This window comes from Aedes albopictus, chromosome 3, assembly GCF_035046485.1.
Source record: "Aedes albopictus strain Foshan chromosome 3, AalbF5, whole genome shotgun sequence".
In the NCBI taxonomy this organism is placed as follows: domain Eukaryota; kingdom Metazoa; phylum Arthropoda; class Insecta; order Diptera; family Culicidae; genus Aedes; species Aedes albopictus.
This window is the reverse complement of record NC_085138.1, coordinates 6,299,338-6,324,565: the sequence shown is the minus strand read 5'-3', so window position 1 is coordinate 6,324,565 and position 25,228 is coordinate 6,299,338. Positions and strand designations below refer to the sequence as shown.

Sequence of the window (25,228 nt, the reverse complement as noted above, 5' to 3'; positions counted from 1 at the left end):
CATGATAGATTACAAAGCGTAGCTTTGTATAATGAAAGAAGTTATCGTTACACCCGTAGACTTCAGGATGTAAACTCAAGAGCAGTTTGGATGACCTAGAATATCCCGACTGATCTGATATTGTCTATTAACCTTTCAGAAGAATTACTGGACATGATAGATTACAAATCGTAGCTTTATATAAGGAAATACGTTACCATTACACCAATAGACTTAAGGATCTAAACTCAAGAATAGTTTGGATGACCTAGGATATCCAGTAAAAATATTCTTCATAATATTCTACCGTTTTTATGTTATGGACCACCAAAAATACAGAAAAACGTAGAAAAAACTCCTGGAAAAATTTGAAGGAAGCCCTGGATAATTTTCTTAAAGAATCTCTGGAAGATTGTTTGGGAAAAAATCTCCAGAAAAGTTTCTGAAACATTCTCAAAAAATGTGGGTACAAGTCTTAGAATTATTTATGAACTGATTCTTTTTTTTGTAAAATTGCTGAATACATCGTCAAATACTATTAATTCTATTTTGAAGAAACCCCTCACAAACACATTTTCAGAATCCTTTCCAAAAGAATATCGGAAGATTTTTTCCAGGATTGACGAAGGAGATAGAATAAAAGTTACTCAGTTTTTTTTATGAATTTAAACATTTTATTTATGGTGAGTTCTGCTAGAAATCTAGAATCCGTGATAAAAGAGTGTATTCATTATGTTGGTAGCCAAGTGGTGGGAAGTATTCAGTACCTAAAAAAATATTTTTTTAGAATTGTCTATTCTGAACTAATTACAGTTTTGAATATTTTTGAATCAGCATTCAAAACATGAAAAACAAATACCAATATCAAGAACAGTTTGCAATATATCTCTGACTATTTAAAAAGAAAATACAGATTGGTAAACTTTCAAAAACCGTCATAAAATTGTGGATTCTGAGAAAATTTATAAAAGTGAGTAAATATGAAAAAAAAAATCAGGGTTTTTCAGATGCGAATAAGCCTTGAATTATTTATGTACTATGAATTTTAGAATCAATTCGCGAGTTGCACAAAACCTTCTTGAGGGCCGCAAGTGACCCACGGGCCGTAGTTTGGTGAGCACTGACCTTAATCAGTTCCGAAAATAATTGCTGGAGAAGTTTCCAGAAAAGATGCCGAACAAGCTTTCCAATAAATTATCATAATAATCTTCGAAAATTTGCCCAAGAAAACTCCGAAAAATTATCCCATCTAGTATCAGTAAGTCGGCTCCAGAGGCACGTTCTCCTCCATTTGGGAAATTTGTGCCAGAGGAAATTCAAAAATAAAAAAAATTACCAGAAAATTTCACAGGTAATTTTCCGAACCAATTTCCAAAGTAAATGCCGAAAGAATTGCCCAATCGACTCTCGCAGGAATTGGCGAAAAGGTTTCTAGAAGAGTGGCGATGAAATTAACAAAAAAATTACCCAAGTATCTACAGTATCTAAAGAAACCGTTGAAGCTAAGTAATCAGAAATAAATTTCAGAGAGAATACTTAAGAAAATTTCCATAAAATTTCTGACAAAGATCTCAAAGCCATTCATGTTAAATAAAATTTAAGAAATTTGTTTTTTTTTCTACCAAAGCAATTTTGGAATCTATTTTCAAAACAACAGCTTACACAGTTTCCAAACGAATTGCTAAAACGGTTTGCATAAAAATGCTAAAAGAATCCAGGAAATTCAGGAAAGATGCATAGGAAATTCTCATAGGGTTTGACAAAATAGTTTTCTGCGTACTACTTGGTTAAGGGATTCTCAAGGGAATTTTCGAAAATATTCTCAAAGAAATTGCTGCATGGATTTTCAAAGTAAACACTGAAAGTTTTCATTCTTCTGAGCAACTCTTCCACAGAGAGTATCCTACGAAATACACGACAAATAATGATGAATGAAATTTAAGAAACTTGATTGTTTTTACCAAAGCAATTTTGAAATCAATTTTAAAAACAATAGCTTACACAGTTTCCAAACGAATTACTAAAACGGTTTGCAGAAAAAGAATCCAGGACAAAGTTGGATAAGAAATTCTCAAAGTTTTTGCCAAACTTATTTTTAGTGTAGGACTACTTGATTAAGGGATACTCAAAGGAATTTTTGAATATACTTTCAAAGGAATTGCTGCACGGATTTCCAAAGTAGTCACTACGAAATACACAACGAAAATCAAGCTTTTAGCTCCTAGCAACAGTAGCGCCACACAGTAAGCGAATTTCAAACCAAATAGATTGTTATGTAAAGGTTTTTATTCTTCTAAACCATTGGAAGCGGATCTGGATTACCGCACTATGAGTTTTTGAAAGCGGATCTGGATGACTACACTATGAGTTGATGGAAGCGGATTGGGATGATCACGCTATGAGCTTTGGAAGCGAATCGAGGCCCAAGCTAGGAGTTATAACTTATAATAATTATTAAAAGCGGATCGGGATAACCGTGCTATGAGTTTCTGGAAGCGGATCAGAAAGACCATGCTATGAGTCGTTGAAAGCGGATCGATATGACCACACTATGAGTATTTAAAAACGGATCGGGATGACTGCGCTATGAGTTGTTGCAAGCGGATCGGGATGACCAAGCTTCGAGTTATTAAAAGCGGATCGGGAAACCGCGCTATGAGTTGATGAAAGCGAATCGGGATTACCGCGCTTTTAGTTTCTGGAAACGGATTGGGATGATCACGCTATGAGTATATCAAGCGAATCGGGGTGACCGCGCTACAAGTTTTTTAAAGCGAATCGGAATGACCACGCTATGAGTTATTGGAAGCGAATCGGGATGAACGTGCTATGAGTTCCTGGAAACGGATCGGGATGACCACGCTATGAGTTTTGGAAACGAATCGGAATGACCGTGCTATGAGTTGATAAAAGCGGATCGAGATGACCGCGCTTTGAGTTTCTGGGAACGGATTGAGATGACCACGCTATGAGTTTTTGAAAGCGAATAGGAATTACCGTGCTATGAGTAATTGGAAGCAAATCGGGATGACCAAGCTATGAGTTGTTAAAAGCTGTACGGATGATTTCTCCAAAACCTATGAAGCAAACCAGGTTTTTGCCTTTGGTAAGCTTTAAGCTAAAATTAATGTATATTTAGTAATTGGTTCACAATTTTTTACATTTTAGGAGCTTACAATTTTTGGTGAACCTTAGCAACGTAATTCAACCGTATAATATTTTCTGACCGTCACTGTTGAGTTCGATCTGCATGTAAGGGTAATTTTAAGGTTAGATTTAGGGTTTTACAACATAATTTTACATACTCACGATCAATTCTTATTACGGAAATTTGTCTTCGTTGTACAACGGGTAGAATTAGGGGAGGTAGTTTTAGTTGCATGTACACCTAGATTTGGGATCAACTCAATTACTTATAAGAACTTTCATTCACATTCGTATGTTTACCTGTGCACACAACTACTATTAATTATAGGGAGAAATTCAAGTAACTGATACTAATTTTACTGCAGAGGTGATGTTAAACAAAGTGTAAGCTAAGATGATAAAGGAATTTCATTAGTTTATAACAATTCACTTAGATATTAGAATAGAATTAAGAACTACCAAATGCATGCCACAATCTCACTTTCGTTTCTATTGTGCTACATCTATAAGCAGCTATTGAATCATATCGGCCGTATTTGTTTACACCCGGGTTTTCGGGCTCGTAGCTATCGTTTTCTCCTATCGTTTGATGATTGTTTGCCTCATCGACCAAACTATCCGTACAGTGGGGTGGCTCTTCGTAACATCCCCCCACCCGTGAACCTGTATGACGTCCTAGGATTCCTCTATGGAGCCACCATTATGTTTGACAGGTTCACCGCTCTCCTCAATGTCTAGAAGAGCTAGCTTCACTGCGGATCTTCGGAGTACTCCTGATGCAGTGCGTACTTGTGCTTGACGCACTCGTCCGTCTCTCCCGGAGATAACCCTTTCTACACGTCCGCGAACCCACTGATGACGCGCCGTTCCACCAACAACAAGAACCAGATCACCAACCTTCAGGTCCCGTGTTTCCGCAAACCATTTGGTCCGGCGGGTGATAACCGGTGCGTACTCCTTTACCCACCTACGCCAGAACTCGTCGCAAATCGATTGGGCCAACTTCCAGCTACTCCTTAGATCTCCTCGTTGTAGCATTGGCTTGGATGGCAGAATCTTCAGGCCACTAGAGTTGCCCAACAGAAAGTGGTTGGGCGTAAGCGATTCTTGATCAGCTGACTTAAGGGGAATGTAGGTGAGAGGCCTGGAGTTTATGATGAACTCGGCTTCCACCAGGATTGTTTCCAGGGTTTCATCGTCTGGTTTTCGGGGGGCATCCGCAACCGCTCCAATTGCGGTTTTCACTGAACGTACGAGACGCTCCCAGGCTCCGCCCATGTGCGGCGCCGCCGGAGGGATGAACATCCATTTTGTTCTGGCACTTGTAAAAGATGACGCCAGAGCTTCGTTCCGCTCACGCTGCTTCTCTAAAACATTGCCCGCACCCTGGAAGCACGTTGCGTTGTCGCTGTAGATTTCAGCTGGCGGACCTCGCCGTGCAACAAACCGCCAAACTGCCATGATGCACGATTCAGTTGACAAATTGTGCACTACTTCGATGTGCACCGCGCGCACTGTCAGGCAGGTAAATACTGCCACCCAACGTTTTACTTGACTCCTTCCAACTCTGACGAAAATCGGCCCGAAATAATCTACTCCAACGAATGTAAATGGTCGGACGAAAGCTTGCAGTCGAGCCGGTGGAAGTGGAGCCATTGCTGGAGGTTGTGGACGACTTTTCTTCACGCGACAAAGGGCGCATTCCCTTGAAACCTTCTCGACGAGACTTCGCAGCTTTGCCACTTCAAATCGTTGCCGCATTTCGTTCACGACAGTTTCCCTGTTTGCATGGCGGAAGCGGCGATGATAGTAGTCAGTTATAAGTTTGGTAATGCGATGATGCCGGGGCAAAACAGCAGGGAATCTGGCTTCGACTGGTGCAAATGTTGCAGCGCCAATACGGCCCCGCATCCGGAGGATCCCTTGGTCGTCCAGATACGGCCATACTTTGAAAATCGGGCTTGATTTGGACACGCAAGCGTGCCGCGTATCCGGTGATCCTTGCGTCGGAGACAGGACTGTTATTTCTTCAGGGAAGCAGTCCGCTTGAGCTACTTTCCACAACGTTTCCTCTGCACGCTTCAATTCAGTTTGGTTGAGAACGCCTAGCTGTAGTGCTGAACCGCTCCGTTTATGACGAAGATTGTCTACGAAACGTAAAGCATACGCCATTGCCCGCTGCATCCTCTCGTACCGACAGAATCTTGTGGCTTCAATCAGTGGGACTGCTGACCAGTGCGCATGAACTGGCCGAAGTTCTTCTTGGGTCGAAATATCTTGACGACGTTCCGGCCAATGTTCTTCACTTTGATGAAGGAAAGATGGACCACGAAACCATGGATTTTGTGCTTGGAATACAGGGCCTTTTCCCCACTTTGTGGCCATATCCGCTACATTGGCTTTTGTCGGGACCCATCTCCAGTCTTGAGGATCACTCAGTGTCAAAATTTCGCCCACTCGAACCGCAACAAACTTCTGGAACCGGCGGTGATCTGATAGAATCCACGCTAGTACGGTTGTAGAATCGGTCCACAGATAGCGTTTAGACACCGGAAGTTCATGATTGCTCAGAACAGATTGAAGGTATTGAGCACCGAGAACAGCAGCCTTCAACTCTAATCGTGGGATGGAAAGAGTTTTTAGGGGCGCCACTCTGCTTTTCGATCCAACCAGAGCTACTTGAATACCACTTTCACTCACTAGTCGGAAATATACGACGCAGCAGTATGCTGTTTCGCTAGCGTCAACGAACACATGGACCTCTAGTCGATTGGCATTGTTGGAAAAGGCGGTGGAGAAGTAGCACCGTGGAATCCTTATTGTGTTCAACTGATCGAAACAATCCACCCATTGGCGCCATTGTCGAATGTTGTTTTCGTTGATCGGTTCGTCCCAACCTGTTCCTGAGGCCCAGATTCCTTGGATTAGGACCTTTCCTTGAATGAGGAAGAAAGAGACCAGGCCTAGCGGGTCAAACAGGCTCATAACGACCCGAAGTATTTCTCGTTTCGTGGGAACGTGGTTGTGGTTAAGAATCCATTGAAGATCTTCCCGAAGGTTGACAGTGTATGTGAAGCAGTCTACACTGGGCATCCATTTCATCCCCAAAACCGATTCCGTTTTCAGCCCTCTCCAAGGCCAATTCCTTCATTGGATCTTCTGATTTTTCTCCGATACCTTGCAGAACTTCCCCAGAGTTGGACAGGAAATTACGAAGCTCGAATCCTCCCTTTGAATGAACGAGTTTCACCTCATTCACGACTTCTGTAGCTTCCTGGACTGTCCGGAAGCTGTCCAGGTAGTCGTCCACGTAGTGGTGCTTGATGATGGCGACCGCGGCTCGTGGATATTGCTCGGAAAACTCTGCAGCGTTTAGGTTTTTTACAAATTGGGCTGATACGGGCGAACATGTAGACCCAAACGTCGCAACATCCATCACGTATATTTTGATATTTTCTGACGGAGTGTCACGCCACAGAAAGCACTGAGAGAGACGGTCTTGTTCCCTGATTTTAATCTGGTGGAACATTTCCCGTATATCACCACACACGGCTACCGGGAATTGGCGAAAGGAGCTGAGAACGGCGAGCAATGGTGTCAGCAGGTCAGGACCCTTTAGGAGTTTAGAATTGAAGGAGACAGATCCCACTGTAGCTTTGGCATCCCAAATCAACCGAACTTTCTGCTTTCTGGGATGTTGAACTACTCCTAACGGCAGGAACCACAATCGGCTGCGATCCACTGAATCCAGCTCCGCTTGAGTCGCCCTGTGCGCGTAGCCTTTACGCTCGTAGTCATGAATCTGTTCACGTACTCGATCTCCGAGCTGCGGCTGTTTGGCAAATTTCCTTTCCAATCCCACCAGTCGTCTAGTCGCCATCGGGTAGCTGTCAGGGAATTCTGGATTATCTGTTCGCCATAGAAGTCCCGTCTCGAAACGGTCACCAATGCGTCGAGTCGTCTGTTCGAGAATCATCCTCGCTCGTTTATCTTCCTCCGATTCTAGGGTTTCGTTTCGATTGAAGAGGCCGTCATTCTCCAAGGTGAAAAAATCTCGCAACTGCTCGTTCAATAGGTGATCCGTATCCGCAGCTTCCACGGTGTGAAAATTAACCAAAGATGCGTTTTCTCCTCTGTCACCAGCACACCCATAAACGGTCCACCCTAGGCGACACTTTGCAGCAATTGGATCGTTCGGTCCACCCTCACGAAGTTTCAGTGGAGCGCCTAGACGAAGGTTATCCAAGCCGATCAGAAGCTTCGGCTGAACATTTTCATAGCTCTCCATTGGGAGACCGCGGAGGTGTGGGAAACGCTGAGACAATTCTTCGTAGTTGAGCTGCTGACTGGGCAGGAATAGACAGCTGACTGTCCTGGCTTGACGAAGATCGAACTTCTCAGAACCGCACTTCCCTGATATTCCCAAGTTCACCTCCTGGGACCTGGACTCATTCCGCTTAACGTTACCTGTCCACTGGAGAGTTAAAGCTTTCACGGGACCTTTTACACCCAGCTGTTTCGCAACGTTGTCTTCCAGCAGTGTGATTTCCGAACCTTCATCGATGAAAGCGAATACCGACACGCTTCTGCCTTCGTTGTATAGGATGACAGGCAGTATGCGGAACAAGGCTTTCGTTGAAGGTGTATGGGTAGATGAATAATTGACATGGTGTGTCGATGAAGGAGAGTGAAGAAGAGTATGGTGCTTCAGTCGGCACCCATCTACCGCACAGCCTTGCCATGACTTGCAAGGCCATTTGCCGTGGCTGTTCAGACATGTTCTGCATAAGCCCTTCTTCTGAATAGTCTTCCACCGCTCGTCGACGTTCAGCTCTTTAAACTGAGAGCAATCCGCCGCCCTGTGACCTTCGCGAGTACAGACACCACAGATTTTAGTCGGCTTCCGAGGTTGTCCTGACGAATTCGGTTTACTGCTTGGACTATCGCTTTGCGAATGTGCATGGATCCCGGCACTCTCCCTTCCTTTCTGCTTTTCGTGCTTATACGTCTTCTCGTGGACTGGAAGCTCGAAGCTCACCGCACTCGCTGCGTTAACCTGCTTTTCCATGAAGCGCCCGAAGGTCTCTAAGTCTGCCAACGGTTGTTGGCCCTTGAAGGAAGCCCACTCCATTTTCATCGAGCCTGGGAGCTTATCTACCAACTCCTGCATCATCATGGGGTTGGTGAGATGTTGCTGCAACTGCGCCGCCCGGAGATGATCGACAAAATTCCCAACTGCCAAACCGAACTCGATAACCGTTTCCAATTTATCTTGTCTTGGACCTGGTGTACGACGAACTTTTTCGATGAGCGATTTGAGTAGCAGCTCTGGTCGACCGTAGCGTATACGCAGTGTCTCGATAGCGTGAGGCACGCTCTCTGGCAGCAAAAGTTTGCTGCAGACCGACTCTTTCGCGTGTCCAGTCAGGCACTGCTGAAGCCTAATCAGGTTTTCAGCGTTTGTGTAACCGCAAGCAGCGGTCGACTGTTCATAGCTACTGATGAACATAGGCCAGTCGATTGGGTTGCCATCGAATCTGGGCAACTGTTTCCCAACTACATGCCGCGCTGCAAGCTGTTGCGACTGAAGAACGACGGATTGTTCAGCCATAGCTGGCTGCTGAACTGGATCTTGCGGAGGCACGATCTCCTGTTGGTATCGATGGGACAGCCGATTCACCTGTGGATTCGAAAAACCAACGTTCTGTGGAGAATACACTGGATAACTTGACCCGGGAATCCCTGCTTATCGCTGAGATGGCTGCTCAATGACCACCGAGAGCGGTGTCGCTTCCGACCGAGCATATCCACCATGTTGCTGTTCAGGCGCTGTACTATGGGCCGCATCCTGGTTGACAGGGCCGCCGCTGTGCGGATGGCGTAGTTGCTGCTGTACGTATGGATAACACAGCTGCTGCTGCGCGGAGAGCTGGCGATGTACAGCCTGATTAGTACGCAGCATCGGTTGTATGTGAGGCTGGGAGTTCGCTACGTATCGTTGGAACGGTTGCACGACAATTTCTGACCGAGCTTGCTGTAGCGTTTGGGACAAGCTTCCCACCTGCATACCACGAGCCATTTGCGAGGTGATTTGTGCAACCCTGGATTGCGATGTTGGTAGCTGGTATGCCAACGGGTCTTGAGAAACTGTCGGGTGAAGGCCACTATTTGCTTTTTGTTCCTCCACCATCTTCCCCAAAGATCTTCCATCGGTATGTTGACCTGCTAGCCAACTCTTCACCTTCTCTCGTGAATCTGGAAGTGAGCTCGTACTGCTGCCGCATCCGCTTCCGGCCTCCGACATCCGCTTGATTAGCTCATTCTTCTTCTCGACCGATTCCCTCCGAATCAATTGCTGTTTCGCCAGCAATGCCCGTTGTTCGTCCAGCTTTCGCTGTCGGAGACGTCGTTCTTCATCTATCAGTTGCTTCTTCTCCTCGATCTGACGCTGTTCTTCTTCCAGTTCCATTCTCTTCAGCTCTTCCTGCTCCTTCAACTCCTGCTCCTTCATCTCCTTCTCTTCCTCGATGACCTTCATTTGGGCCTCCAGGGCGGCTGCCCGAGCACTGGAAGTTTGGCTCGCTGGGATCGAAGGAATCTTCGAGCCTTTCCTCGAAGCTGATCTTCCACCGGATTTGGCGGACCGATTGTCAGCTTTCAGCTGTTTCCCGCGCTTAGATTTATCGGCACTCACCTTGGCTATGCAATCATTGCATACATACTGCCGATCCTTGACGGTTTCATCCACGCCCGCACACGTGAAGTGTTCCCACAACTGGCACTTGTCGCAGGCAACCATCTGGGCATCCGCCGAGTCAGGACGGTTGCAGGTTTTGCAGTTGGACACCGTCTTACCGTGACCTCCATCCATTGCGCCTATCCACGTACAAAAATTCTTAAAGAAAATGTACGGATGATTTCTCCAAAACCTATGAAGCAAACCAGGTTTTTGCCTTTGGTAAGCTTTAAGCTAAAATTAATGTATATTTAGTAATTGGTTCACAATTTTTTACATTTTAGGAGCTTACAATTTTTGGTGAACCTTAGCAACGTAATTCAACCGTATAATATTTTCTGACCGTCACTGTTGAGTTCGATCTGCATGTAAGGGTAATTTTAAGGTTAGATTTAGGGTTTTACAACATAATTTTACATACTCACGATCAATTCTTATTACGGAAATTTGTCTTCGTTGTACAACGGGTAGAATTAGGGGAGGTAGTTTTAGTTGCATGTACACCTAGATTTGGGATCAACTCAATTACTTATAAGAACTTTCATTCACATTCGTATGTTTACCTGTGCACACAACTACTATTAATTATAGGGAGAAATTCAAGTAACTGATACTAATTTTACTGCAGAGGTGATGTTAAACAAAGTGTAAGCTAAGATGATAAAGGAATTTCATTAGTTTATAACAATTCACTTAGATATTAGAATAGAATTAAGAACTACCAAATGCATGCCACAATCTCACTTTCGTTTCTATTGTGCTACATCTATAAGCAGCTATTGAATCATATCGGCCGTATTTGTTTACACCCGGGTTTTCGGGCTCGTAGCTATCGTTTTCTCCTATCGTTTGATGATTGTTTGCCTCATCGACCAAACTATCCGTACAGTGGGGTGGCTCTTCGTAACAAAAGCGGATCGGGATGACTGCGCTATGAGTTATTGGAAACAAATCGAGGTAACCGCGCTATGAGTTGTTGAAAGCGGATCGGGGTGACCAAGTTATGAGTTATTAAAAGCGGGTCGGGATAACCGCGCTATGAATTATTGTAAGCGGATCGAGGAGACCGCGCTATGAGTTTCTAGATACGGATTGGGATGATCGCGCTATGAGTATTTCAAGCAAATCGGGGTGACCGCGCTATGAGTTGTTGGAAGCGGATCGGGAAGACCGCGATATGAGTTACTAAAAGAATGAGCAAACAATGATTTGTTTGAAATGAGACAGACTGAAAACATGTGAAATCATGAACGTAATGTAGATTTTAAAATCGCGCCAACAAAAATATGTAAAAAAATTCTTGTTGGAAAGATCAATTCATTTTTGTTTGCGACCATTAGTTACAATTTACTATCCCGACCCATGTTCGACCAACTGCTTACTCTCTTGTTGCTCGCCTTGTTGCAGCACAACACCTCCACGCACCGTCTATTGTTCAACCCGTTAACAATTGTTCCGAATGCAATCCATCCATCCATCCATCGCACCAAAGCTCAATTACAGAAAACACGCTTCCTCTCTTCGGATGAATCGATGGCGGGTGGGACCACCCATTATTGGTAGAGGACACCATCGCGTCAGCAGCACCGGAACAATCGGCCAACTGCGATGATGATGATGACAATACAGCAGCAACCAACAGGCCACCGTGTGCAACATAGGGTCTGGGACCATATGGGCAGGGGCGCCTATTTTGGGCACTTGCTGCTATAAATCAGTCGGTTAAAAACCGATTGACATGAATTTTTGAACATGGCTAGATACTGTGCGTATCTGATCGTGTCTAAAAAATCAAATCAATCGGTTCAAAATTGACTGAGTTATAGCAGCAAGTGCCCAAAAGAGGTGCTCCTGCCCAAATGGTCCCAGACCCTATTGGATCAATTTGTGTTGCACGTTTCCAGAGCTAGGGCCAGGGCTGGGATGACACAATTACAGAATAGCAGCAACCCTGTGTGTTTGCAAGGGTGAATAAAGTATGTACAGTCCATTAGGAAGTAAATCGATTGCGGCAGCCAGCCGGTTTCGGTCCGGTCTCCCCGGTTCAATTGGTGTTGGTCCATCGGCAGCAGCAGAATCGGGCTTCTGTGTTGTTTGCTTTGGCCACTCCGTACAGCCAGCCAGCAGCCAAAGGGTAAGTAGAGGCCTTTGTGGTAAACTAATAAAGCATCCTCTCCCACTTTTCGGCTGCCAGCACTGGCACTGACTGGCTGATGGTGCATTGTTCCGAAAGCCTTACATCCACTTGAGCCGGGCTTCCATTAAGCTCACAACACAGCACAAGCCTATGAGAACGAACAACGATGATGTCGGATCCGGATATGATGATGCCGATGCTGCTGCTCCACGCCTGCTACGACCGACGACGACGTGGAAGTGGAGCGAGCAAAAAAGCAAACATTCGACGTCGAGTACAGAAATGCTTTTCATATTTCCATGGATCGGAGCAGGCTGGCTGGTTTCAGGAGGCGGGTGCTGGCTGTTCCGGATTTGGGCCCGACGCGTTCGAGAGGGAGATGCATCTCCGCCGAACCGATGATGGTATCCGATTTCAGGAAATTGGAGAAGGCAGACGATAAGGAGGGATGGGAAGCCGGTACACAAAACAGTCTCAGGATGCGCACTGTGTTACAAGTTATTGATTTTCGTTCCGCTTCGGTTCATCCTAACGATTGGACTGGTAGTGGGTGCGCTCGGAGTCAGCCAGAAGGAGTTTCCTGAAGCATGGAAAATATATTGTCATTTGGGTTTCTCTAAATCTTAAAGAGAAACACTCCAACGAAGATCGTTGGTGAAGAAAACGAGGTTAGACGATGGCAATGTTCTGGAAAGTCTCCAAATGGGTTATGGTGGGTGAACTTTCTTATGGTTGGAAACTATTGAAACCAACTGATTTACCACGACCATGCTGCTACAACTCGTTGCTTTATTGTCAATAATATCTTACTCAAAAGCACAGAGTATAAGAAATTTGCGGTGGATTTGAAGAGATTTATTGCAAACATTTATTAACGTATCGATCCTTATTGGATCTTCTTTAGGGAATCGAATAAATTGTTGCTTCGAATCCCCTTAAGAAGATCAAAAAAGGATCGAAACGTTGGAAACAGAAAACGCATACCTAGTTTGTGTTTGTGATATCCGAAAAGGCTGAAACGCCACAAAAATACCCAAAAAATCTGCCAAACAGTCGTCGTCAAATTGGGTTCATGGTATTAATAAAAGCAAACCAAGAAGCAAACTTTTTCAGATTTTGGGTTACTGAGTCTCAATTCGGGCTCAGATTTGCTTCAGCAATTCATGGTAAACTTCATGGCTAACTTGTAGAGCCTCGTGGCCGAGCGGTTGGCGTCACCAAGCGTATAACCGTACCATGCCATGGGATGATGGTTCGATTCCCGCTCCGAGTGATGAAACTTTTCGCAAGAAATGTTTCTTCCTCGTATCAACTGGTGCTCGTATCATGTGTCGTGTCCGTGTCTAGTGTTAAGTTTCGTTCAGTCTGGCTGAAGACGTTGTCCGTGTTCTTTTCTTTTTTTTTTAAATAAACAATTTATGCAACTGTTTGGGTTTTGACAAATAATATTTTATAATTCTAAGCTTGTGCCTTAACTTAAAGGCACAACATCTGCCATACATGCAATTCTCCGAATGTTGCATGTTAATGTACTTAAGTGAGTATAATCATGCCTATGAATATATAAAAATCCTTCGGATTTATTCTTCTAAAATTTGTTCAGCGATTTATTTGAAGTTGCCTTTGACATTTTCTTTGAGAATTACTTTGGTCATTCCTCTGATTTTTTTTTTTTCAGATAATATGTTCGGAAATTCAGAAAATCCTAAATTAAATTAAAGTTTGCAAGAAATTGTGGATTCTAAAAAAATAGCCGAAGGAATTTGAAAATGCAATTACTGAAACAATTCCAGAAAAAAAATTAAAGGAATTGTCGAAAAACAAAATTAAAAATATGCCTTAAAAACAAAAAAAAAAAGTCGTTCCCAAATGAATTACCAAATGAATTGCTAGAAGAAATTACCACAAACCGATACCATAAAAATTCCAAATGAGTTTCCGAATAAATTTGCACAGATATTTCCTCAAGAAGTAAGAAAGGATACTCTGAAAGAATTCTCAAAAAAAATATGTCCTAGGAATTTTGGAAGGAGTTACTGAATTATATTCCAGAACACAATGCCAGAGAAATTCCGAAAGGCAGTGCTTCCTAAACAGTAAGCCGTAAATATTTCTGGGGTCACAGGTTCTTGACCAGTAAAAAAAGAGACTAGAGTTAAGTTACGGCATTTTCCAAAAATCATTTCCAAAATCTTCCCATGTTCTAAAGAATTTCTTAGTTTTTCTCCTATTGAACCCTCCTTTGGCATTAGCATGGGCCACCAGATTTAGTTATTTTTTTAATTGAGCCAACTCAAAGATTATCAATAACTCAGAGTTCAAAAAAAAAATCTTAAAAAATAAACTATGCTAATAATTAAGGTTTTTATCCACAATTATCTTTTACTCGAGAACTACAGGAAATTTCGCCAAATATTTCTTCACGAGAACCACTTCAATCTTAAAATAGAATTTTATCAAATAACACGCTTGGTTGAATGGCTAAATTTTGTGACGTTTATTTTTGGAATACTAAAACAGCATGCCAAATTTTCCAGATGCATGCCGGAACCGGTTGCGGTAGGGAAAAAGAAGGACTTTGTAGAACCATATACTGCTGTAGAGTGCGGTTATGTGCTACTGCTACACGAATTTTCTCTAGTATTCAAATCAAACAAACGTCATTCTAAGAGCAAAACACCTGGCATTTCTTTACGAACCCTACGGACACCTTTAGAAATCCCTTTATGCACAAAGGACTTCTCCAGGAATTTCTTCTTCGTGAATTCTCCCATGGACATATTGCATGGTTCCGATACTTCCAGATAGTTCGGGCTTTGTTCCAAGAAATGCTTCAAGAATTCCTCCCAGGATTCCTTCAGAAATTTTCACAGATACTTCTGCAAGGATGCATCGATGAATTTGTTCATAGCTTCCTTCAGTGAATCCATCATGGATTGCTCCAGAGAATTTTTCAAGAATTCCTGTATGGGTTTCACCAGACATTCCTCCGGGAATTTCTCTTGGGATATTTAAAGAGGTTCCTCCAGTGATTTTTTCGAGGGTTCCTCCAGGAATTTCCCCAGGGATTCCCTATGGAATGTCAACAGAAATTCATTCAGGTATGTTTGCAAGTGTTCATTCCGAGATTTCTTCAGGGATTACTCCATATATTCCTTCAAGAATTCTACTAGAGATTTCCTCAATAATTCAATCTGGCATAATCCGAAGTGTTTCAGTAGGAATATCTTTCAGAAACCCTTACAGGAAATTTTACCAGAGATTGACTAAAAATTAATCCAGGAGTTCCTTAAAACATTTTACAATACATTCTATTGGGAGTTCATACAGAGATTCCAACAATAATTCGTCCAAAAATTATTGCAGACATGGATTCCTTCATTTTTTTCCTACACGCTCCCAGGAATTTGTTAAGAACGCTTTCCTGGGATTTCCAAAGGAATTCCTCATGGGGTTGCTTCCGGGATTCCTTATGGGATTTCTTTAGGAATTCCTCCAGGTTTTCCTTCAGGAATTCCTCCAGGGTTTCACCCGGGAATTTCTTCTGTGTTTCTTTCAGGAACAACTCTAGGGATTATTTTAAGAAGTCCTCCAAGGATTCCCCCAGGAACACTTTTTAGAATTCCTTCAGGAGTTCCCCTTGGAATTCTTTCAGGATTCCTTCCGGAATTGCTGCAGGGATTCTTCAAGAGTTCCTCCACGAACTCTTCTTAAAATTCCTTCAGGATTTTTCCATGGATTCCATCTGCAATTTCCTCTGGAATTATTCCTGGGATTCCTTCAGGAATTTCTCAAGGGATTCCTCCACGAATTTCTTCTGATATTGCTCCAGGAATTATTCCAGGATTCCCTTCAGAAATTCTACTGGAGAATCCTCCAGATATTCCTCCACGCTAGAGACGAACCAGCCAAGGGCTGAAAGTCTCTTTAATAAAGACAAATCAATCAATATTCCTCCACGAATTCTTCTAGAGACTCCTCCAGGAGTGTTTCTAAAGATTACTCCGTTAATCCCTAAAGGCATTCCTCTAAGGTATCCTCCAGGGATTCCTCCATGGATTCCTCCAATAAATTCTGCAGGGCATAACTCGGAAAATCCTTCTGTGTTTCTTTCTGGAACAACTTATTTTAAAAATTTCTCCATAGAGCCTTCCAGGAACTCTTCGTAGGATTCCTTCAGCAATTCTTCCTTGTATTTTTTAAGGAACTCCTTCAGGAATTAATACAGTACTTCCTTCAGGGACTGTTAATTCCTCTACGATTTTTTCAAGGATTTCTCTGAAAATTCCTCCAGGAGCTCATCTAGAGATTCCTCTAGAAATTCCGCCAGAAATTCCTCTAGGGATTTCTCCAGGAGTTCCTCAAGAGATTCTTCTAGTAATTTCTACAGGTATTCCTCTAGTATATCTACCATAGATCCCTCCAAGAATTCCTACAAGAATTGTTTCAGAGATTCCTCCAAGAAATCCTCTAGGGTTTCCTCAATGTATTCCTTTACTAAAGAGATTCCTCCAGTAATTGCTTCCAGGATTCTGCCAAGAATTCAACTACGAATTCTTACACAAATAAATCCAGGAAATCTTCAAGGGACTTTTCCAGAGACTCCTACAGGAGTTCCTCCAACGTTTTCTCCAGGAATTACTTTGGGGAATCCTCTAAAAATTCCACCAGGAATTCTCCTAGGCACTGTTCCAGGAAATTCATCAGGAATTCTTCCAGGGATTCCTCTTTGGATTCTTGCAGAAAATTCTCCAGGAATTGCTTCAGGAACTCCTACGAGAATTCTTCCTGGGATACCTCCAGAAATTCATTCAAGCATTCCTCCAGGGTCTCGTCGAGGAATTTCTCCAGGATTTTTTTCAGGGATTTCTCCAGGAACTGCACCAGGAATAAATCAAAAAAATCCATCATTTCATCTAGGAATTTCTCCAGGAAACTCTTCAAAAGTTCTTCCAGGATTATATCTAGAAATACCTTCTAGAATTTGTTCAGGAATTCCTCCAAGAATTCTTCCAGATTTTCCTCCAGGAACTGCTGCAGCGATTCCTTTGGGAATTCCGCTGAAAATTCTTCAAGAAGTTTCTCCGGGATTTTTTTCAGGGATTTCTCTACGAATTTCTTCAAGGATTCCCCCAGGGATTCCTTCAGAAATTCCTTCGAGGATTTCTCCAGGAATTCCTCCAGAAATTCCTCTAGAAATTCCTCCAAGTATTTCTCAGGGGATTTTTCAAAAATTTTGCACAGAGTTTCTCTAGAGATTCCTCCAGAAATTCATCCAGTAATTGTTGCAAGCATCCCAGACAACCAGTAATCGTATAAGATGTTAAAGTGGAGGCCATATGCGTACATGCCTCCATTTATGTATATCGCCTCCACTTTACCATTTTATGCAAAATTTTATGCGATCACTGATTGACTGGGATTCCTCCAAAGATTCCTCCAGGAATCCCGTCAAGAATTCCTCCAGCAATTCCCAAAGGAACTCCTACAGAAAATTCTCCAGTAATTACCTCAACAATTTCTTCAGGAATTCCTCCAGCAATTTCTCAAGAAATTTATCCAGGAATTGCTCCTGGACATCTTTCAGAAATTATGACAGGATTTTTTCCAGTAAGTTTTCTGGTTTTTTTTTCAGAAATTTTTGCTGGAAATTTAAAAGATTCATATAGTATCTCCAAAAATAACATTATGTCTATTTCGAACAGATTATTTATTAGGCAATTTTGAACGTTTATAGTTAATTTCCGATACAGTCCTTATCCTCCAAGGAATCCTCCATGGATTCCTCCAATAATTTCTGCAGGGCATGACTCGGGAAATCCTTCTGTGTTTCTTTCTGGAACAACTTATTTTAAAAATTCCTCCTTAGAGCCTCCCAGGAACTCTTCTTAGGATTTCTTCAGCACCTCTTTCTTGCATTCTTTAAGGAACTCCTGCAGGAATTAATTCAGTACTTCCTACAGGGACTGTTAATTCCTCTAAGAATGTTTTCAAGGATTTCTCTGAAAATTCCTCCAGGAGTTCATCTAGAGATTCCTCTAGAAATTCCGCCAGAAACTCTTCTAGGGATTTCTCCAGGAGTTCCTCTGAAGATTCTTCTAGTAAATCCTACAGGCATTCCTCTAGTATATCTACCATGGATCCCTCCAAGAATTCCTACAAGAATTGTTTCAGAGATTCCTCCAATAAATACTCCAGGGTTTCCTCTATGTATTCCTTTACTAAAGAGATTCCTCCAGTAATTGCTTCCAAGATTCTGCCACGAATTCCACTAGGAATTCTTACACAAATTTATTCAGGAAATCTTCAAGGGTGTTTTTTTCCAGAGACTCCTACAGGAGTTCTTCCAACGTTTTCTCCTGGAATTACTTTAGGGAATCCACTAAAAATTCCACCAGGAATTCTCCTAGGCACACTTCCAGGAAATTTTTCAGGAATTCTTCCAGGGATTTCTTTTTGGATTCTTGCAGAAAATCCTCCAGGAATTGCTTCAGGGACTCCTCCAGGAATTCTTCCTGGGATACCTCCATAAATTCATGCAGGCATTCCTCCAGGATTTCATCCAGGAATTTCTCCAGGGTCTCGTCGAGGAATTTCAGGGATTTCTCCAGGAATAAATCAAAAAAATCCATCATAAATTATGTCAGCATTTCATGTAGAAATTTCTGCAGGAAACTCTTCAAAAGTTTTTCCAGGATTATATCTAGAAATACCTTCTAGAATTTGTTCAGGAATTCCTCCAAGAATTGTTTCCTCCAGGAACTGCTGCAGAGATTCCTCTAGGAGTTCCGCTGAAAATTCTTCAAGGAGTTTCTTCGGGGATTTTTTCCAGGGATTTTTCTACGAATTTCTTCAAGGATTCCCCCTAGGATTCCTTCAGAAATTCCATCGAGGATTTCTCCAGGAATTCCACCAGAAATTCCTCTAGAAATTCCTCCAGGAATTTCTCAGGGGATTTTTCAGAAAATTTTCACAGAGCTTCTTTTGAGATTCTCCAGAAATTCATCCAGTAATTGTTGAAAGCATTCCTCCAAAGTTTCCTCCAGCAATTCCGTCAAGAATTCCTCCAGCAATTCCCAAAGGAACTCCTCCAGAAAATTACCCCAGGAATTTCTTCAGGAATTCCTCCAGCAATTTCTCTAGAAATTTATTCAGGAATTGCTCCTGGACATCCTTCAGAAATTATGACAGGAATTTTTCTTGAAAATTTTTTGCAGGATATTCTCCAGGAATACTTTCAGGAATTTTTCAAAGATTCCTCCAGGCATTTCTCCTGGAATTTTACCAATGAATTGTTTCAAGGATTCCTCCAGTTATTTCTCCTCGAATTTCTCCAGGGATTCCTCCAGAAGTTCATCTACGGATACTTCAGGCAAATCCTCTAAGGAATTCTGTGAGAAAATTCTCCAGGAATACATACAGCAATTTTTCAGGGATTCCTCCAGGTATTCCTCCAGGGATTTCTTCACAAATTTCTTCAAGGATCCCCCAGGGATTCCTTCAGAAATTCCTACGAGGATTTTTCCAGGAATGCCTCCAGAAATTCCGCTACAAATTCCTTCAGGATTTTCTCAAGGGATTTTTTCAGAAAAAAAATAGTAGAATTCTCCCAGCACTCCTCTAGAGATTTCTGTAAAATTGGATCCAGTAATTATTTCAAGAATTCCCTCAGAAATTCCTCCAGGAATTTCATCATGGCTTCCTCCAGCAATTCCCACAGGAATACCTCTAGGAATTCCTTCAGGATTCGATCCAGGAATTTCTCCACGAATTTCTTCAAGGATTCTCCCAAGAATTCCTCCAGGAATTCCTTCGAGGATTTCTCCAGGAACTCCTCCAGAAATTCCACTAGAAATTCCTCCAGGAATTTCTCAAGGGATTTTTTTCAGAAAAAGAAAAATAACAGAAATAGAATTCCTCTAGAAGTTCATCCAGTAATTCTTTCAAGAATTCCTCTAGAGGTTCCTCCAGTAGTTTCCACATGAATACCTCTAGGAATTCCTCCAGACATTCATCCAGGATTTTATGCAGGGATTTTTCCAGGAACTTTTACAGGAATTCCTGCAGAAAATACCACTGATTTTTTTTCAGGAATTCTTCCAGGAACTTCTCCAGAAATTGCTTCTGGACATCCTCCAGAAACGATGTCAGCAATTCCTCTAGGAATTTTCTCAGCGATTCTGTCGGGAAATTCTCCAGGAATTTTTCAGGGATTCCTCCAGAGATTCATCCAGAAATTGCTTCAGGGTTTCTTCCAGGAATTTCTCCAGGGATATTCCCAGAGATTCTTCCAGGGAATCCTCTTGAAATTTCTCTAGGGATTTTTCCAAAGATTGCTTCAAGAACTTATCCAACAAATTTCTCCAGGAATTCGTGCTGGGTCTCATCCAAGAATTTTTCCAGGAATTACGCCAGGCATTTGTTCAGAAGTTTCTCCAGGATTCTCTCTAAAGATTTTCCCAGGAATTGCTTCAGGAATTCCTCCAGCAAATCCTGCATAGATTTCTCCAAGAATTCCTCAAATGATTCCTTCTGAAATTTCTCTAAGATTTCCTCTAGAGATGTCTTCTAAATTTTTTCTAGGGATTCCTCTCAGAATTCCTCCAGGAATTTCTCCAGAATATTCTCCAATCGCGCTGGTGCACTATATGTCGAGCGAAGTTTTTTTTTTTGCTAGTGTTGTACTTTTTACAACGGCACGCGTCCTGAAGGGATAAAATAATCTCTAAATGATTCTCGGGAGAAATCACAAAAGGAAATTTTAGAAAAGTCAATGAAGAAATCCCGAATGGAGGAAGGAAGGAAGTCTGGGAGAAACACCTTAAGGAATCCTAGGACAAAACTTAGCAATAACCCTGAAACCGTGGAAGGAACGCCGAAAGATACCAGAAAGAACTTCTTTAAATATAAAGGGAAAAAAATCCAAAAAGAAACCCTGAAGGAATCCCAATATAAATCAATGAAGAAATGACGGAAGTAATCCCGGGAACAATCCCCGGAAAAAGAATCATAAAATATATCTTGGGGAGGTAAAAAACGACGAAATTTAACCCTAAAAGGGATACCTTCATGGCCTCAGTTTCGTCACCTCACTGAGTGTGTTCCATCAAAGACGAGCTCTGAAAGGCACCTGGGGTCTAATGGACCCCAGGTATCCCTTTTAGGGTTAAGGAGGTTTTAATCGAGAAATTCTAGAAGGATTTTCTAGGGAAAGCCTGGAAGAAATTGCTGAAGAAGTCTCGAAAAAATAGTAACAATCATGGTGGAATCCCTAATGAACTGTTGGAAATAATCAGTGAAAGGACCCGCAAGAAATTCCAGGAGAGGTTCCTAAAGAAGTCCCGAAAGAAATCAATAAGAGATTCTCAGAAGGAATTCCAAGATGAATCTTTAAAAGAATTAATCGAGGGAGGACTCTCATAAACAAACCTGAGAAGAATTAATGAAGAAATCCAGCAAGGATTTTCCGGGAGAAACCCCAAAAGAATTCTAAAGAAATCCTCGATGAAGTCTCGAAAAAATGCGTGAAAGAATCCCGAAAGATACCTGTAAAGGAGTCCCATGAAGTAATCAATGATGGAATCTCGGAAATATGACCTAGAGAAGTCTCTTAGAGATTACCTGAAGGTATCCCGGTAGGAATTCCTGGAGAAATCAATACATGAAGAGATCCCTGAAGAATCGTGCTTCAGCAGAAATTGTTGATGAACTCGTATAGTATTCTCTGGAAGAATTACTAACAAGTTTATAACAGGGTTCTAAAACATAATCTGATGTGACTACCATAGTTTGTAATAGGTTTGTGGTAAGCATGAACATTTTACATACTGGTAGGTCAAAAAAAAATCAGATACGCTAAGCTTCTCGTCCTAATCATGGATTGAACCCAGTCACCCTCTATATAGGTTTGTTGATAAGCTGTGCATTCGTCATGCCTAGCCATATGAGTCCAATCATTATGTAGACTCCTACAATTTGTATGGCCTAATCGAACACCTAAACAACATTAACTGCTGGAAACAGGAAACGTTCAGTAGGTACAACATGGCGACCGTCGTCGTCCACCATCAATCACCAGACTCAAATCCAAAGCCCAACCCATAAAGGTAACCCAAAAGCATCATTTAGCTCCGTTAGTTAGGTCGATGCAAAACCACGTCGAACAGCAAAATTAACGACTAAATTATCCACCTACCTTTTCACGCAGCATATCTCGAACTCGTCCCGCCTGGTTCCGCGACCGATGCAACTCGAGCTGCAGTTCCAGACACCGCTCCTGCCAATTAATCTGCAATCGGAAACAACGATGTACTTGCATTGCGTGTGCGTCCTATAATTATCGAACACGATGTCTGTCTGTTCAGCTGCTACCTACCTCCGGAAGTCCCTGATGGTAGTTGTTCACCTGATGGACATCGAGGCTGTCGGTGAGGCTACTGAAGGGCGGCCACGGCGCATCGGAATCCAACGCCGCCAGCGAAGGGTTCGCAATGACGGCCGCATTCGGCGAAGGACCTCCTCCTCCTCCTCCCGTCCGCGGTGGAACCATCGGGGGTCTACTACTACTACAACTACCACTGGCAGCAGAACCACTAACACCACGCCGGGCCATCATCCGGGGACTGTTGGGGGTCGAACGGGATCCCATTACGATGCGGTTGAGGCCCGGCGGAGGACCACCGATGTAGCTGCTGGTCGAACTGCTCGAGCTGAGCTTGGCACTTTGATTCGAGGCCGATGATAGCGATGTCGAAGAGGAGGCCGTATTGTAATTGTACCCACTGCCGGACTGGTGCAAACCGTGGCCATGGCTATGGCCGGTGCCATATTTTAGGTGGTTTTGCTGCTGAAGGTGCTGCTGGTGTTGCTGGATTTGCTGCTGGATTTGTTCGAGGTCGGTCAGGCTCGTCAGTGGATCGAAGATTTGCGACAAACGACGCGGAGGACTTTCATCGGTCATTGCTTCCGGAAGGGGGTTCTTCCGGTGTAAGCAACACTACCACTAGCAGCAGCAGCAGCTGCTACTTTTGACCCGATTTTAGCGAATGATTGCAGGACGTGACATTTCTGTAAGGAGGGAAGAGAAAAGATTGTGATTATAATGGGGCTGCAATCCAAGCTGCAATCTAACAATATGTATACAGTGTGAACTCCCGATCCAAAATGTTGGGTCGCCCCTTCAAAAGTGGTTCCGGGTCATTTGGCCGAAAGCCATTTGGCCAAATGCCGTTTTGCTAAAAAAAAAATGAATGAACTTAAGTGACCATGCCATTGTTCCCCGCATCAGTTAAACTCGAAAGAACAGCCTATGATTGAAAGAAGGAAATATTTCTGATGATCACATTAGTAGTTAAAGAATGTTAAAATATTCCTCTGAATTCTTTTGATCATATTTCGGCCAAACGACCCATTCGGCCAGATAGCGTTCAGTCAAATGGCTTTCGGCCAAACTAAATTCGGTCAAACGGTATTTGGCCAAATGGCCCGACACCTACAAAAATATAGTGTTTTTTATACCCAGAATTTGCATTCGATTTCAAAAGTAAAAGGGGAAAAAAAGAAAAACGAAAACCATATTTTATGAATAACGCCTAGTTATTTCAATAATGAATGCATACCTAAAAATTCAAATATTGTGACGTTCTGAATAACAAAGTATTTTATTAACATAATAGTAATAGCAAAACATGTTCTTCATTTATTTGCTCTGCTAAATCAACAAATACAACTTCAATACCAAACTCTGCTCAGATATCTCAAATTGCTATTGTAATGTTCGCAAAAGATTTCGTAGAGTAACAAAATGTTATCAATTTTAGATATGAGATTACAGGTTGCATTTTACATGGTATATTTGTAAAGTATTCCCTTCTGCTCAGGGTTTGAGGATTCCTTCAAAAAGTTTCTTTAAAGAAAAATTGTCAGTGACTCTTTAAAAAAAAATCATCTTGGTATTCCTTCAGAAAATTTTTGGGGATATTTTTCCTAAAATCGGCCAAAAACTCCTAAAGATGTCAGCAATTACTTCAGAAATGACAGTAGGTAATTCACCCAGGATTCTTTAAAAAACATCTTGCATGAATTGGTTAAGAAATCTTTCCATGATCTTTTTCCGAAATTCCTCCAGGGATTTAGTCAAATAATTTTCGAAGGATTTATTTTGAAAATCTTCCATTGTAAACTTTTCATTTAAGAATCTCCACAGATTTTTTTTTTACAAAAATTTTCACGGATTTTTTTAACCTTCAAGTACCCGTACTGAAGGCACGTTTAGACTAATTTCTAACCCGTGTAAAACTTCATGAAGGCCTATCTATGGGAATTAACCTTCACGTACCCGCCCTCCGACAACTCAATTCAAAATGCTGGCATTTCGTCAATTTTCATCTGATTTTTTTGAAGTCGCCTTCAATCGATCATAAATTGGTGCTCGTTCATTATACTCGAGTGGCCATGCAATATCCGGAACCATTCCGGTGATTTTCCGAATTGTGCTGGAATCAGGGGGTTGCCAAAATGGCTAACAGTGATTATTTCGTGTGTTATTTTGTTTGAACCATCGATTTTCAGCGATTTTTTTTACTGTGTACAGTGAAACACAACTGCGATAACCAGATTTAAATAAGTTGACCCATGGGGATCCCTGTGACAGGTTCCGCGGGGCCTCATCGGGGACACTTCTGATTTTCAACCTAAACATGCGTGCGACACATCAATCTTCATGATTTCGAATGACTGACTCAGAAACACGATAGACTGAAGTCTGTATCAACTAATATGGCCACCCGGAACATCTAGCATGTAGGTTCCACGGGGGTGTCATCGGGGATTTGCACCCAATACATGCCGTGCGACGTATCAATCTTCGTGATTTCAAGAGAATGGGGCAGAAAAAATGACTGAAGTATGTATCAACTGATGTGGCCGCTCCGGAACACCTGGAACAGGTTCCGCGGGGGCCTCTCAAACACAATAACACAGTGCTTCCCAAACTGTGCGCCGTGGCGCCCTGGTGCGCCGCGAACCTTTCCCAGGCGCGCCACAGGATTTTGGCTTTTGTGACGAAACAAAAAAAAAACAAACTCTTTATTTGTATTGCGGAACACCTTTATTTTTTTTTTTCTATTAGTAAAACTAGTGTCGCTCACATTTTTGAAAATCTTTCCTGACTCTTCTATTGTCCCAAAGGATTTTTAGTATCCTATGTTTAAAATATCAATTGAAACCAC

At 42.4% G+C, this 25,228-nt stretch overlaps 1 protein-coding gene across 13 annotated transcripts in view; it reads right to left on the bottom strand.

Annotated features, from left to right (window-relative positions):
• Nucleotides 1-25,228, bottom strand: part of LOC109432457 (uncharacterized protein CG43867) — a 917,308-nt gene that overhangs the window by 598,842 nt on the left and 293,238 nt on the right. For all 13 annotated transcript variants that reach the window (XM_062860241.1, XM_062860239.1, XM_062860244.1 and 10 more), the window contains exons 2-3: nucleotides 22,375-23,066; nucleotides 22,195-22,287 (exon numbers count right to left, since the gene is read on the bottom strand). In XM_062860241.1, the coding sequence (XP_062716225.1) occupies nucleotides 22,195-22,287; nucleotides 22,375-22,959 (678 nt within the window). In that variant the 5' untranslated portion in view covers nucleotides 22,960-23,066. The remainder of the gene's footprint in view (nucleotides 1-22,194; nucleotides 22,288-22,374; nucleotides 23,067-25,228) is intronic.